The sequence below is a fragment of the Cynocephalus volans genome, chromosome 7 (assembly GCF_027409185.1).
Source record: "Cynocephalus volans isolate mCynVol1 chromosome 7, mCynVol1.pri, whole genome shotgun sequence".
Classification (NCBI taxonomy): Eukaryota; Metazoa; Chordata; class Mammalia; order Dermoptera; family Cynocephalidae; genus Cynocephalus; species Cynocephalus volans.
The window spans coordinates 94353175-94369469 of record NC_084466.1 but is presented as its reverse complement, the minus strand read 5'-3'; the positions used below and the strand labels follow the sequence as shown (position 1 = coordinate 94369469).

General features: G+C 46.0%; 1 protein-coding gene across 4 annotated transcripts in view; it reads left to right on the top strand.

The window, feature by feature from the left end:
* The first annotated feature begins 3236 nt into the window (after nucleotides 1-3236).
* Nucleotides 3237-16295, top strand: part of LRMDA (leucine rich melanocyte differentiation associated) — a 1115169-nt gene continuing 1102110 nt past the window's right edge. For all 4 annotated transcript variants that reach the window (XM_063103067.1, XM_063103065.1, XM_063103066.1 and 1 more), the window contains exons 1-2: nucleotides 3237-3305; nucleotides 9755-9855. In XM_063103067.1, coding sequence (XP_062959137.1) covers nucleotides 3276-3305; nucleotides 9755-9855 — 131 coding nt within the window. In that variant the 5' untranslated portion in view covers nucleotides 3237-3275. The remainder of the gene's footprint in view (nucleotides 3306-9754; nucleotides 9856-16295) is intronic.

The window sequence follows — 16295 nt, the reverse complement described above, 5'->3', positions numbered from 1 at the left end:
ATGCTGCTTAGACACAGAGAACAATAAAAATAAAAGCCCTATGGACATCCCCCTCGAAGAAATGGGGGAGCTACAATAATCAGTAGGCTTACTGAGTTGAGGTACCTGCAATGTGTGTGAGACCAGGAGTCTGGCACATCAGGACTCAGTTTTCCTTTCTCTGTTTGAATGGCCTCTACCCATTGGTATGAAGGGAGCAGTGTGGAGAGGCCATCAAGGCTGGCTCTTAGCTGCAATATGGAGTGGATGATAACAATCAATTGGTACCTGGTAGTAACTTTGCATATCCTGGCAGTGGAGGTGGGAAGGCAAGAATAGGGAGGGAGATCACCCCAGTTAGACTGGCTATAATCAAAAAGAAAATAACAACGGCAAGGATGCATGAAAAGGGGAACCCTTATACACGGTTGGTGGGACTGTAAATTAGCACAGCCATTGTGGAAAACAGTATGGAGGTTTCTCAAAGAACTCCAGGTAGATCTACCATATGATCCAGCAATCTCACTACTGGGTATATACCCAAAGGAAAGGAAATCAACATGTTGAACAGACACGGCACTCCTGTGTTTATCACAGCTCTATTCATAATAGCCAAGATTTGGAACCATTGTAAATGTCCATCAACAGATGACTGGATAAAGAAAATGTGGAATATATGGTACAATGGAATACTACTCAGACATTAAAAATCCTGTGAAATCCTGCCATTTGCAACAGCATGAATAAGCTTGGAGAAAATTATGTTAAGTGAAGTAAGCCAGGCACAGAAAGAAAAATACTGCATGTTCTCACTCATATGTAGAAGCTAAATGTGATCTCAAAGATGTAGAGAGTAGTGTAGTGGTTACTAGAGACTGGTAAGGAAAGGGAGGAGGAGAGATGCGGAGAGGATGGTCAACGGATACAAAATTGTGGAGAGAGAGGAAGAATAAGATCTAGTGCTCCATGGCAATATAGGGAGACTACAGTCAACAACTTCGGGGAGCTAACTGAAAGGATTTTGAATGTTTTTAGCACAAAGAAGTGACAAATGTTTAAGGTGATATGCTACCTGCTCTGATATGATCATTGCACACTGTATAAATGTACCCAAATGCCACATTGCACTCTGTAAATATATACAATTGTCATGGGTCAGTTGAGAAAAAATAAATTAAAAAGAAAAAAAGTAGTAGAATAGTGGATACCAGAGGCAGGGGAAGGGAGGGGAAAGGACGGATGGGGAGAGGTTGGTGAATGGGTACAAAGTTACAGTTGGAGAGGAAGAATAAGTTCCGGTGCTCTAGAGTGACAATATTGTATGACCTTCAGAAAGAGAAAACAGAGCTGTGGTTACTAGAGGTGGGAAGAGGGGTAGGGGGTGGCTAGGGAGAAATGGGTTAACGGACACAAGGAATGATTTCGTTTTATAATGGTGAACATACCAAGAACCCTCATATGATCACCACACATTGCACACAGGTATTGATATTCAACTCTGTACCCCACAAATGTTTAATCAATTGTTTTTCAATAAGAAAAGAAAAACGATAATATTGTATTGTTTATTTCCAGATAGCCAGAAAGGAGGATCTTGAACGTTATAACCACAAAGAAATGATAAATGCTTAGGTGAGAGAGTTGCTCATCATACAACATATGCATGTGCGGAAACAACAAACCGTACCCCAGGAAAATGTACAATTTAAATAAGTAAATAAATGAAGCCAAAACCCACCACCACCACCACCTTTTTGGAAAGCCTGGGAGAAAATTCTGATCCTTCCAGAGGAGGAAAGGCATGCGCTTCGGGAGTTACCTGCCCACTGGGCCAGATTTCATGCAGACGGGAGGCAGCCACGGCCCCCTCTTACTTCCAGATGGGGGTGGGCCGGCGGGAGTGAGTGTGTGTGTGGTGAGGCAGCCATGGCCACCTCTTACTTCCAGATGGGGGGTAGGCCGGCGGGAGTGAGTGCGTGTGTGGGGAGGCAGCCACGGCCCCCTCTTACTTCCAGGTGGGGGGCGGGCCGGCGGGAGTGGGTGTGTGGGGAGGCAGCCACGGCCCCCTCTTACTTCCAGGTGGGGGGCGGGCCGGCGGGAGTGGGTGTGTGGGGAGGCAGCCACGGCCCCCTCTTACTTCCAGGTGGGGGCGGGCCGGCGGGAGTGAGTGTGTGTGTGTGGGGAGGCAGCCACGGCCCCCTCTTACTTCCAGATGGGGGCGGGCCGGCGGGAGTGAGTGTGTGTGTGTGGGGAGGCAGCCACGGCCCCCTCTTACTTCCAGGTGGGGGCGGGCCGGCGGGAGTGAGTGTGTGTGTGTGGGGAGGCAGCCACGGCCCCCTCTTACTTCCAGATGGGGGGGTGGGCCGGCGGGAGTGAGTGTGTGTGTTTGGGGTGGGGGGAGCAGAACTGCCCCCATTGATGACTTTGAGACTCACAAAGACGAGAGGTCTCCAAACAGTTCATGGAAAGATTCGTATTACCTTATAACTCTATTTTTCCACGAACTTCGTGAAGGACCCTAGTATCTTTTCCCTCTGAGGAGGGGGAGAATAAGAGAAGCCTGATATTTGGGGACATCATTCCATTCTCCTTCCTCAGGGTTTATTACTGTCAGCTTCTGGAGGCCACACGGAGAGGGCGGGGGTGGCCGAGCCTGCATGTTACTTACAAGGAACCCAGCCTGCCCGCCCCTACGCCCCCTCAGGGGTCCTTTCAACCCTCCGACGCCCCCTCCCACCAGCGCTGGGGAGGGAGTGAGGCGAAGGGGCCCCTCCTCCCGGCAGCTGTGGGCAGTTACGCAGCCTGGATTGCGAAACTTAGGAAAGGCCCTGCTCTCTAAGCCCCTGGTAGGAATCCCCGCACCCCACCCCCATCCCGGCCCGCCACGAGCTAACGCCACTAACGCAGTAAACTTGTGGGCACGCAGTTCTGGAAGACCTCCTGGGGCGAAGGGCCCTGGGACGCCGGCGGCGGTGGGGGCGCCCCGGGGACGTCGAGGAGTCACCCACGCCGTCGGGGCGCGACGGCAGCAGGCCACCTGTCGCAGAGCGCGGCCGGGCGGCGGAGGCTCACCTGCACGAGGGCCGGGCCGAGGCGGCGGCGGCGGCGGCGGCGGCGGCGGCGGCGGCGCGCAGCTGAGCGGAGGTCGGAGCGCCAGGCCGGCGCGCCAGACCCACGCCTCCGCCTTCCGCCCGGTCAGCTGACCGCCCGGCGCGGAACTGCGCGCCCCGCCCGCCCGCGCGCCCCGCCGCCGCCGCCGCCGCCGCCGCGCGCCCGCCCCGCCCGCCCGGTCCGCCATGGCCGGGCTCGTGGTCAGTGGAACTCAAGTAAGTCCGCCCGAGCGAGCCCCGCCCCCGCCCGGGACACGGCCCGTGTGGGGACCGCGGGGCTGAGCCAGCGCTCCTGCCCCGCCCAGCGGGCTGCGTCTGCAGGTGCGGAGTGTCCGGTGGCCAGGCCTGCCCCGGTGTGGGGAGGACAGACCCCATTTCGGGCCTGGCACACCCCCTGGCTGTGTGGGAAGACGAGCCTTCGGTCCCCTCCGCCTCCCTCTGTTCCTAGAGCCTCACCGAGCAGGGGCGGTGGGACAACTTCTCCGTCGGGCACAGCAGGCGCCGTGCTCGACGGTCCACGGTACTTTGCGGGGTCCACAGGACATGTTTTAATTTCGTCCGTAATCTGCATCTAGAAAACTTCTGGTTCAAAAGAGTATAGATATATAACGTTAATATATGCGTCTTTATACCAATGAGTTGTAAAATGTACATTTATTTATAAACGGAAGAAGGGGCCCGTGTAGGCAAAAGTGCCGAGGGCCACCAAAGTCACAGTGAAAATCCTAATCCCCAGGTGGGGGCGGTGGGCCCCGCCGCTGACTGGGCTCTGCCGTAAGCACGGGCTCCTTACCAGAGGTTGGTGGGAGGCCACCGTACTCCACAGTTTTACCCGCACCTCATCTCTTGAACAAGTGTCTGTGGAGAATGGCAACACTCCATTTCAACCCGGGCTGATAGACACCCAGCCTCACATGCTTTCAGCCCTGTAGTGAAGCCTCAGGTATTTTTTTTAGTCATTGCTGGAGGGATGAACTCAGCCACGCTGGGGCCCGGTGTCTTTGTTGGGAAAGCCAGGTCTCATCTTAAACCTCTTCTCTGCTCTCTGATTAAGCCAGCCCCCTCTACTTCCCACCTTTCTCTACACACCCTGGAGAAATATTTCTGAGTTTTTGAAGCTCTCCCCTTGGGTTGCCTAAGGCAGGTAGTGTCAGGTACAATTGGATTTTGAGATTACTTTGGACGAAAGGGAATGAATGATTCTTCCTTAGAGTTCTAGGGGTTTTACAACTCCTGCAGATGCCACGAGGGCCAACTGTGCATCTCATCAAGCTGGCCACTGCCTGTTCCTTTTTTTCCGGAGACCTGTCATTTTTTCAATTACATGTATTTATTGAGTGCCTATTGTGCACCAGGGACTGTGCTGGGTGTTGTTGGAAATTAGCCCTTTCATTGTCCCTCTGCACCTCCCCTTTAACAGAGTTTTGTTTCCTAGAAATGCTGGCTCTGTCCCTAGATTCACACACAACCCATGAGGCGAGAACTGGAGAGAAGGTCCAGAGTTCAGATGTGAGCGGGCCAGGGAGGGACCAGCCTGCGGGAAAGATTAAAAATGGCTGGTTTTTATTCAGCCGGCAAGGAAAAGAGGCTTCTGGGAGTTAACATGACTGCCTAGAGGGAGGGGCTGGACAAGAGGGTCTCTGCCTTCTTTTTGAGTATCTGCCTGGGGAAGGTGCCCCTCCCCTATGTCTCCCCCCCCCCCTCCCGCCCATCCCTGCATTTTCAGATCTATCATTCTCTGGATGTAACTTCTTGTGAGTTCATGGAGGACTTGACAGTGGGGCTGAGAACTTTCCTGTGCCTCCTTTTCCTTTTTTCTTTCCCCATTTCCCAAACTTGATTTTTCTTGAACCTCTTGTTCTTAGTTTACTTCAGAAAGCCCAAGGGCATTCACTGAAATGTGGGTGAGATATTTTAGACTGTTTTTAAAAGATGGAGCTGTCTGTGGAGGAGCTATGAAGGCAGGTTGGGTAAATGCTCCAGGGTGTTAGTGCCCCATTTACTAAACTGCCTGGGTTGGTGGATTTGAGTGTCTGTCCCTGGGGTTAGGGTAATTGTTAGCATTCTGCCCCAAGCGATTTATAATGGCAGCCGTTATAAGAGGTAGCAATTGAATGTGTGTAGCATGGTACTTCTCAAACTCTGGTTGATCTTTCTTAAAGGGCGGGGGAAAACTTCCTTTGAGCTATGTTGTTGATGTTGTTGTTATTACAATGTCCCTCAAATATAAAAACATAAAACCAGATATAACTTTTTCATATTTAGAGACCCATAAGTCCCAAGTAAAGGAATGGTTTAAGCACAAAGAAAAAAAAAACCCAATAAAATTAAAATAAATCGTTTAATGAGATGGATAATGTTGTTTGGCTGAAGCTAGGTCACTACTTTAAAAACCAGTCTGGTCTGACTGCTGTTGAGTTGGTTTTTAGGGCCTTCACAGGCCTATAATACCACATGCTTGGGGGTGTTGCAGTCTTCCCATCACTTTTCTCTGTAAAGTCTTTTCATTCAATGTGGGTCTGATTTCATTTGGCTTCTCTTGGCCTGAATGCATCACTAATATTCAGCATTAAGTCCTCTCTCTTACTTTTCCACTAGCTTATGACAAAGAAGTGGCATCAATACAATTGTAGACACAAATGCAAGCTTGGAATTTGGGCACTAAAATCTTGTGCCCAAAAGATATTGGAATAACAAATCCCTACCGTAGTGCTATTGATCTGGTTCAACAACTATTTAACCAAGTGGCCACTAGGAGCCAAGGACAGTGCTGTGTGCTTTTAATATGTTATCTCATTCCTATAAGTAAAATGGGGATTGTATTAGTTTGGTTTTTTTGCTTGTAACAAAATACATGGAACTGGGTAATTTATAAGAAAATGAAATTTATTGCTTACAGTTTCTGAGGCTGGGAAGTCCAAAATCCATCCGGTGGTGGAAACAGTGACCCAGTGATCTCACATTGCAAGATGGTGGAAGCAGAGAGAGCAAGAGAGACTCTCTTCTCTCTCCTTTTAAAGCCCTCAGAACCATGCCCCAGACCACCATTTTTAATCCATTCACTACTGCATGGTCCTACGATCCAATCACCTCTTCAAGGCTCCTCCTTTCAATTACCATAATAGGATTTCCCACCCTCTTAACAGTCACAGTGGGGGCTAAGTTTCTAATATGTAAAACTTGGGGGGCACAATTCAAGCTTCAGTGAGTTTTGGGAGGACATAATTCAGTCCACTACAGGGATGATAATATGTGGCTCATGGGGTGTTTTATGATGATTGAAGAGATAATACTAATAGGCACATGGTAGGCATTTAATATATGTTAGATGTTAAATTAGTCTTAACACCTTTGGAGGCAGTTAGTGTTAAACTAGTTACAGAAGAGGAAACAGAGACTGCATGAGATTGTAACTCATCCCAGATAACACAGCTGCTAAGTAGCATCACAGGGACTCAAACCTAGACCCAGGGACTCTATTCTGACAGAGCTTCCAGTACTACGTTTTTAAAATTGAGGCTCTCCCACGCCTAGCTATGGGCAGTCATCATAAAATAATCTCCTCTCAGTCTGACTACTGACAAACCCACCATCCCCAGAAGTGCCCTGGGAGCCACACTGTCCCAACTGCAAAAAGAAACCTGCAGTCTTCTGCAGTTTGGTCATATTCTGCAGCTTCTGCTCACAGGCATTGGGTGTGTAAATGGTGGGGATCCCTTTCAGACTTTTTCCTGTTCCTCTCTGGTGTTCCTCTCTGTAGGGGTCTTTGACGCAATATATTTTCATTTCCCTGGTAATGGTGTTTTTTCCTTGTATCATTCCATATAGGGTGGAAGTCTTGGGGTAAAAATTGTGAAAGGAGGAAAACTAAAAGTTCAAAAGTTTGTTCCTCAGTTCAGTCTAAATCAGGATAGTTGACTAAGTGCAATGACTTCTAGTTCTGGATTTGCTTCTATGCCATTTAGGATCTACTAGTCTCTGCATCCCTTCTCCCATTTGCTGAACTATTTTTGGCCTGGCTCTTCTGGCCTTGTGTCTTATATCAGGTGGTCCTGTGCTCTAAGAAGCTTCCTGACACCCTGAGAGGTAATGTCTTCCACTCAAAAGTACTTCTTAAATAAGTCTCTCTTCTGGTTATGAGTGTTGGTTGGAATATCTGGTAGTGGCTGCTTGCCACTTCAAAGCCTTTTCCAGCTGATTTGAGCCCTTTGGTCTGGTTGGCTTAACTCTCATCTCTAAAAGCTTCCAGTTTACCACAGGGGTGAACTAAGCATGCAGATTGCTTATCAAGTTTGTACTCATGCTAAGTTTTGGAGACTTGGTCTTCATCTCTGTGGAATGAGAACAAGTTGTGTTTTGCTTAGTTTTCCTGGGATGGTGTGTGGTTAAGGACATGTAATAAAACAAGCTGATGAAAGTCTCATCAGACATGTTGCAAGTGATCGGAATGCTTCGTGGTAATAGGTCTTCTTGGTGCTTGTTTCCTCTGAGGGAGAGTCCTACAGAAGAAAGGGGAAAGTACCCCTCTTTTTCCCAGGCTTTAACAAACTTCTTGGGCCTTCAGGGTGGTGTCATTGGAGTAGTTCTTGCCGTTTTAGCTAAGAAGATTTATTTTAAAGCCAAAACATGATGACATGCACCTTGGACATTCATTGATCAGGAAAACCCACAGCTTTGTGTGGATTTGTGAGCATTCCATATACCCCTTATTCATTGGTGTAGACCTGGTTTGGGCTCTATCACTAAGAGGTTGTGTTATTCTGGGAAGTCCTTGTATAAAACATGAGGGGTTTTGACAAACTGGATTCCTACTAGATTTAGTCCTTGGCCATTCTCAGTTTCTACTTCTAAAGCTCAACTTCTCTTCTGTATATATTACAGAGGTCTTGAATAATGATGATATATACAAGATGGTGATGCAGGCCAGGGTGAACGAGATGGGTTTTCTGATGAGCACCATGGGCCTGTGGTGGGGGGTGGGGAGGTCAATGAGAACTTATAATACAGAAGAAGCTGCTGATTGAGTGGATACCCTGAGGGAAACCAAAGTCCCCAGGTTGATTGGGGACTTATATCCCCAATCTCTCCTTAGTGTATGATTTCCGTTTAAGCTTGGAAGCAGAACTTTATTACACAAGGAGCTCTGAAGAAGGATGGGTCTCATGTAGAAAGAGGGGGAGATTGCTAGGTTGAACTTAGAGCTCTTTATTTTTTAGCTTGTATCTTCCTGAGTCAAAATTATTTTATTGGAGTCAGCAATTTTTCTGTCCCTTATCCCCACTTTCTTTCCTCTTGGAACAAAGTTACTGAAGGAGAGTGAATGGAAAGACAAGGAATATGGGGCATTGTATTGCCAGCAGTTTGTCCCCATTGGATAGGAGAGGGTTAAGAGATGACTTGAAAAATTGATGGCACCAGAATTCAGTGGCTTTTGTATTAGGTTGAGCCATATGAAGGTGCTGTTTTGTAGTTCTAAAAGGATTGGATGTGGGTAATTCATGTGGTTCAACCTAAAATCTGAGAATGTGAGATGGCTACCATATTCTTGTTCCCCATTAGGAAACATAACCCCTTTGGGGAATCTCTCTCTCATTCTAAGACATCTTTATCTATCTATATATGTATATAGAAGAGTGTGGACTTGTAGGGGAACTGGATTAAGGCTGTAGCCATGTGACAGGCCTGAATTTTTACCTGGAAGTTGATGGTGGTGTACTTTAGGGATATATTCTGTATTGTAGCCCACTGCCCAACTCAGACCCATGAGTTTGTTTTATGGGTTTTAGAATTAGTTGCCAATCTGCCCACAGGGTGCTGTCTGTAAAAATGGGTTCCAAAAACTGGGTGGTTGGGGAAGTGAGAAAGCTCATTGATCTCACAGTCAGAAGTTCTGGGATCAATTTCAGTTCAGCCTTTTAACATGTGGGCATACAGTAGGTACATAATAATAAACAATAAACGAATGAATAAGATCTAAGGAAACAGGTCTGTAAGCAGAGTGGGGTTGATTGCAAAAGGCTCTGTGGAGGAGGGAGACTTGGGAGCCCTAGCCACATGTTGCCCTGTCACTTTCAAGTCAGCTTTGCTTGGAGTGTGGTGCACACAGGGTTAGTAGGATGGGATTGGCAGTCTGGGCGGTTTTCTTGTCCAACTCTATTTATTCCAGCACCCTGAAGGTTCAATGCTGGTAAGTGCATCGGCTGTGTTGCTTATGAGGTGAGCGATAGCAGGGTATAACAGGGTATTTGTGGGGGAGGTGGGGATAGGCAGTGGAGGAGAGAGAGAAGGAGAGGCAGAGGGGCAGCTATTGGAAAGGCCCCTGAGCGAGAGGCTGATTGTTGCGATTATATCAATGTACTCTGACATCGGGGTTCCTTTCAGACACCTAAATCTGGCTAATTTTAGTCCAATTTCCATTGTGCTGGATGGAACTAGTCTCCATCATGCTAACTGTACCAGGAAAAGGGATTTATTGGCAGAGACCCTGAAGCCCCCAAAGCTGATTTGATCAGCAAAACAGTCACAAATGTGGCCTTTGTGTGTGTGTGTGTGTGAGGGGTGTGCATTTAAAGTTGTGGAAGCAATCATCAGATCAATGACTCAGGGTTGTAAACAGCTGGGTGATTTCCATTTGCCACATTGTTTCTGTTTCATTTAATTTCCAGGTGTCCTACATAGGCCAAGACTGCAGAGAAATTCCAGAGCACCTTGGCAGAGACTGTGGACATTTTGCAAAGAGGCTGGATCTGAGCTTTAACCTTCTGAGGTATGTAACCTTCACAAGATGCAGGCCAGGCCTGGGAGGCCCAGTGTACCCCCTGGGTACTTAAGGGCTGGCAGATATAAAAGTCAAATGTTCCAGCTCTGCGTAGGGTGTCCTTTTATTCTGCACAGGGCCCTGAGACATGTGGAACCGCACCGCAGAGGGTGGACTCTGCTTCAAATGATTTTGTAAGTCTGGAGAAGTAGTGAGCATTTGAGCATTCTCTGCCTTATGTGAGGTCCTACGAGAGGCCCTCTTGATTTCACTTTGTTCTTTTCCTTTCTCATGAGGCCTATGCAAACAAGTCAAAATACTCTATAGAGCCAGAAGGAGTGTTTTGGGGGTATTTGGGTATGCTTTTTGGGAAAGCCCATCTCCCAAAGCATTCGCCAAGTCACAGGTAGGGGGTGTGTATGTGTGTGTTTTCTTTCCTTTGCCTTTTTATGAATTGGAGCTTTAAATATTTGTGATGATGATTTCTCCCAGATGGTTTTTGAAAGGAATTCAAACACTGTTGGCAAGGGGTGGGTGGGAGGGAAATTCTTTAACAACGTTCTGATCTTGGCAAAAGGTAAGTGTGATCTTGTGTATTATTCCAGTGGAGAATATAGGCAGTTATTAAAAGGTTCCTAAGGGCCGAGCCCGTGGCGCACTTGGTAGAGTGCTGCGCTGGCAGCGCGGCGACGCTCCCGCCGCGGGTTCGGATCCTATATAGGACTGACCTGTGCACTCACTGGCTGAGTGCCGGTCACGAAAAAACGACAAAAAAAAAAAAAAAAAGTTCCTAAAAGGTTATGAATTGCGACTCATTTGGGGCTTGGAGGAGGGAAGTAGGGGGTACTTGGAAAGCAGGTATCAACGGGATAAATGAGCAGGGGTCAGGGTCGTAGCTTTTCCTCTTTTTTTTTTTCTTTTTTTTTTTTGTCTTTTTTGTGACCGGCACTCAGCCAGTGAGTGCACCGGCCAGTCCTATATAGGACCCGAACCCGCGGCGGGAGCGTCGCCGCCCTCCCAGCGCCGCTCTCTCCCAAGTGCACCATGGGCTCGGCCTGTAGCTTTTCCTCTTAACAAGCCAGTTCCACTCAGGGCTTTTTCCCTAAGTGCGCTCCTTGGGAACTGTGCTGTCCTCTGGGTGGGACAAGCTGTCTTGGGGTAGAAGGAGAGATGAGGAGACTGAATCCTATTCTAGGGCTCAGGCACTTTCCTGTTTCTAGGCCTGGGGGTCTTTTCTCTTCCAGCCTCTGAGTCAGGATACTGCAGGATTAAGAATTTGAAGGAAAATGGACAAAACTCAGGTCAAGGAGGCACCAGTGGGTAGAGGAGGATTTGAGTTTAGGCTAAGCCAGCAGAGCTTTGCAGGCTGGTATTCAGGAGCACACAGCCACGTTGAGCTGCGTCGTCTCTAGGAAAGGGGTGTCCGGAAGGTTATGGTAGAAAGAGAGCGGCTGCTGTGTGTGTTCTCTTCCCAATTCCCGAAGGGTTTTTATGCCTCTGGGGAGACATGGAAACTGAAAAGTTGCAAGGTAATACACAGCAACGAGAGGAGGCCAAATAAATAGATGCTGACTCTAGAGAAATAAAAGATGGTTTTTGGTCCCAATACCCCAGGAGAGGACAGTGGACAGCCTGGAGTGGACTGTGCCTGAGACATGTATGCTCTTTAAATAGCTCCCCGGAGTGGACTCAGGCAGAATGTTCCTTTGCCTGGGCATTAGAAGGAGTTCCTCCTGTGTGACTGGCCTCCAGCGGCTTGGGGCATTGTGGCTTGGGTTGTGGTTGCCTTGTAAATGGCTGTTGGGAGCCTGGATGTGGGTTGAGGAGGCTGGGTACAGGTCATGGGACTGGGCTCTCAGGTCTGAGGAAACAGAGACGTCTTTGTCACACCCAGGGGCCTTTGGCAGAGAAGGGGCTGGACCTTGGGGGTATGCATGTGTGGAAAAAGGGGCTCTTGGCTCTGAGGGGCTGGATCTGTGAGGATTTATCACAGGAAATGATGAGTGCTGGATGCAGGAAAATTTAGTGAGAAGGAGATCTGTAAAGTGGATTCAGAGGGAGAACAGTTAAGGGTTGTGTTTTCCTGTGTTGAGAGGAAAGAAATTTCCACAGTGCTGAGTTTGAGGAGCTATTGCACCTGGTCAGGAACCTGTTCTTGTCCGTGTGTGGACCGGTGTTTGGTCTCCACACTGGGTCATAGGTGAGTTCAGGCAGGGATGAGTGACAGAGGAGAGAGGTCTAAGGCTCAGGAAGCACTGACCATCAGAACTTGTTTAGGCTGGATGGAGTTACAGACCGGAATGGAGAAAAGTACTCTCTCTAGGCCCCCCTCTATTGACGTGGGATTTCAGGGAGCATATTTCCCAGTTAGTCTGCCCTGCACCCAGATTCACCCCAGCTCCCTGCTCTGACCGTCTCTCGGCTCTCTTGTCTGCTGTTCTCCCTCTTGGCAGCCTGCCCGGCCCCACTCAGGATATCCCCCTCAGTTCTCCAAAGCCTAACATCATATTGTTATGTATTATAGACTAGTACTGCCAGTTCAAAGTGTAGTGGGCATGGTGGTGGCAATTGTAGCACATAGCAGGGGAAAAGTTAGGGATAGCAGTGTTCCTGGAAGTCTTTTGGGGTCTCCTTGCTGTGGAGAATGTCTCCCTGGTGCTGCCTCTCCTTAGGGTCAGGCCTCCTGCATGTGACTGGACGCCTCTCTCCCAGCCTCTTTCTCTCCTGCCCAGAGCTGCTTTCAGAAACATGAAATTCTCCTTGATTCATTCTATACAGAAAGATTAACCCTCTCTCCTCCTTTTCAGAACACCTCTGCAAGCTTCCTTTTTGCATCCAAAGAGTCGAATCAGGGTATTGCCTTGAACAAAGCAATACCCCTTCTAATACAAATTTTGCTACTCCCCTAGGTTGCAAGATCAGCTTCAGTCCATTTGTGTTTTGAGCCACAATTTGTTTTCAGGAAAGGGGTTCTATTTATTTGCTTTTTGAATAGTTAATACGTGCACACGGCACCACCTTTAGAAGGAACAAACATTCAAAGAGGGAGAAGGAATTCTTTGCACCTCTGTCCTTTGGGCTTGTAGCTCCCCTCTGCACTGCTAACTACTATCACTCAGGTTTTCTGTAGTCTTCTAGGGGTATTCCATGCATAGGCAGGTTGAGGAAACCTAGTCTGAAAATCTGAAATCCACAATGCTTTAAAATTTGAAACTTTTTGAGCACCACGATGCCACAAGTGGAAAATTTCACACTTGACCTTGTGATGGGTCGCAGTCCAAACGCAGGCACAGAACACATAGTTTATTCAGTGTCCCCAAAGGAAAAAAGATCCAACTGTTTTTTAAAAACCTTTCAGCAGAATGCTGCCTCATTCCTAGAGGACCCACTTCCTGGTCTCTCAACTGCTTCTGATGTTTCTTCTCACCTACAAAAATGAAATACAGTGTACAGTAATCTTTTCATCAAAACGCAGCAGCATCGTGGTGTAGACTGAAAGCGTGTTGTTTGCTGCTGCTGTTGTGTAACAGCTGAGGCAGGTGTTCTGGTGATGCTGCTGCTTAGTTACCCTGAACACATTATTTTTTCAGTGTATTAATGGTATGTCATATTTTTTACTAAGTACTTATGTGTGAATAAGTGTAAGAAAGTGATTGCTTATCGGTAGCATATAAAACCAGAGTCAGGAATAATGGTGATGCCAAACAACCGTAGATTGTTCATGTGGGTGGCCGAGATAGTGACACCTTTGCCTTCTTTTTTTTTTTTTTTTTTTTGTCGTTTTTTCGTGACCGGCACTCAGCCAGTGAGTGCACCAGTCATTCCTATATAGGATCCGAACCCGCGGCGGGAGCGTCGCCGCGCTCCCAGCGCAGCACTCTACCAAGTGCGCCACGGGCTCGGCCCCACCTTTGCCTTCTGATGGTTCAATATACACAAACTTTGTTTCATGCATAAAATTATGAAAATATTGTATAAAGTTACCTTCAGGCTAAATGTATAAGGTATATATGAAGCATAAATGAATTTTGTGTTCACACTTGGGTCCCAAACCCAAGATATCTCATTATGTATATGCAAATATTCCAAAATCTGAAAAAAATCTGAAATCCAAAACACTTCTGGTTCAATCATTTTGGGTAAGGGATTCAGCTTGTATTGACATTTTCTAATTTTTTTCTAGCTTTATTGAGGTATAATTGACAATAAAAATTGAATATATGATGTACAACGTGATGTTTTGATATATGAGGGTACTTCAAAAAGTTCATGGAAAAATAGAATTAAAATACAGTACAAATTTGTCCATGAACTTTTTGAAGAACCCTCATATATGCATTGTGGGATGGTTACCACACTCAAGCTAAAAATTACCATGTTTATCACCTCAAATAGTTACCTTTTTTTTGATGGATGAGAACGTTGAAGATCTACTGTCTTAGCAAACTTCATGTGTATAATACAGTTATATTAACTGTACTGTACTGTACACCATGCTGTACAGTACATTATGTTTAAGTCTTTCATCTATTTTGAGTTGATTTTCATATATGGTGTGAGATAAGGGTCAGTTTCATTCTTCTTCATGTGGATATCTAGTTTTCCCAGCACCAGTTAATGAAGAGACTGTTCTTTCCCCTTTGTGTGTTCTTGGTGCCTTTGTCTAAGATCAATTAACTGTAAATGTGTGGATTTACTTCTGGGCTCTGTTGGTTTGTTCCATTGGTATATATGTCTGTGTTATACTAGGACCACAGTGTTTTGATAACTATAGCTTAGTGGTATATTTTGAAAGTAGGTAGTATAATGCCTCCAGCTTTGTTCTTTTTGCTCAATATGTCTTTGGCTATTTCAGGTCTTTTGTGGATATATGAATTTTAGCATTGCTTTTTTCTGTTTCTGTGAAAAATGACATTGAAATTTTGATAGAGATTACATTGAATCTGTTGATCACTTTAGGTTGTATGGTCAGTTTCACAACAGTAATTCTTCTACCATGAACATGGAATATCTTTCCATTTATTTGTGTCTTCTTTAGTTTCTTCGATCAGTGTTTTCAGTGTTAAGGCCTTTCACTTCAGCACTTAGGAATTTTATTCCTAAAAACTGTATTTTATTTTTTGATGCTATCGCAAATGGGATGATTGTTTTCTTAATTTCTTTTTTGGATGCTTTTTTGTTATTGTGTATAGAAATGCAACTGATTTTTGTGTGTTGATTTTGTATCCTGCAACTTTACCAAATTTATTAGTTCGAACTAATAAATTCTTTTTTCTTTTCTGACCGGTAAGGGGATCGCAATCCTTCACACGGTGTTGTGTGCACCACGCTCAGCCAGTGAGCACACCGGCCATCCCTGTATAGGATCTGAACCCACAGCCTCAGTGCTGCCGGCGCTGCACTCTCCCAAGTGAGCCATGGGGCCGGCCCCTAACTAATAAATTCTGATTTATTACTTTTAGTGGAGTCTTTAGGGTTTTCTATGTATAAGATCATGTTATCTGCAAACAGGGGTAATTTAACTTGTTCCTTTTCAATTTGGATGCTTTTTATTTCCTTTTCTTGCCTAATTGCTCCTTCTAGGACTTCCAGTACACTTTGAATAGAAATGCCAAGAGTGGGTATCCTTGCCTTATTTTTAGTCTTAGAGGAAAAGTGTCAGCTTCTCACCATGAGTGTGATATTAGCTATGTGCTTGTCATATATGACCTTTATTATGTTAAGGTAAATTCCTTCTATATCTAATTTTGTTGAGAGTTTTTACAGTGAGCGATGTTGAATTTTATTGAATACTTTTTCTGCATCTGTTGAGAAGATCATATGATTTTTATCCTTCATTCTGTTCATGTGGTAATTAACATTTATTGATTTGTGTATTTTGAACCATCCTTACATCTCAGAGATAAGTCCCACTTGATCATGTGTGTAGGTTCCTTTTAATGTGCTGTTGAATTTGGTTTGCTAGTATCGTTGAGGGTTTTTACATCTATGTTCACTAGGGATATCAGCCTGCAATTTTCTTTTCTTGTAGTGTCCTTGTTTGGCTTTCATATCAGGGTGTTGCTGACCTTGTAAAATTAGTTTGGAAGTGCTCCTTCTTCTTCTATTTTTTTGGGAGAGTTTGAGAAGGATTTACATTAATTCTTCTTTAAATGTTTGGTAGAATTCACTGGCGAACCCATCAGGTCCTGTGCTTTTCTTTGTTGGAAGATTTCTTATTATTTATTTAATCTCCCTACTCGTTACTGGTCTGTTCAGATGAACTTCTTCTCATGTGGCCAGATTTTTATGTGGGCATCTTCTTGCCAAGATGTTAGTTTAAAGAGAGGCACCAGTTTTCAACCACTCATCCTTCTTTGTTTGTTTTATCATTTATTATTAGCTATATACCATCATCATTGTTAATCTGATTCATAAAAGAGATAGTTCTGCTGATTCTCCTATGGCCA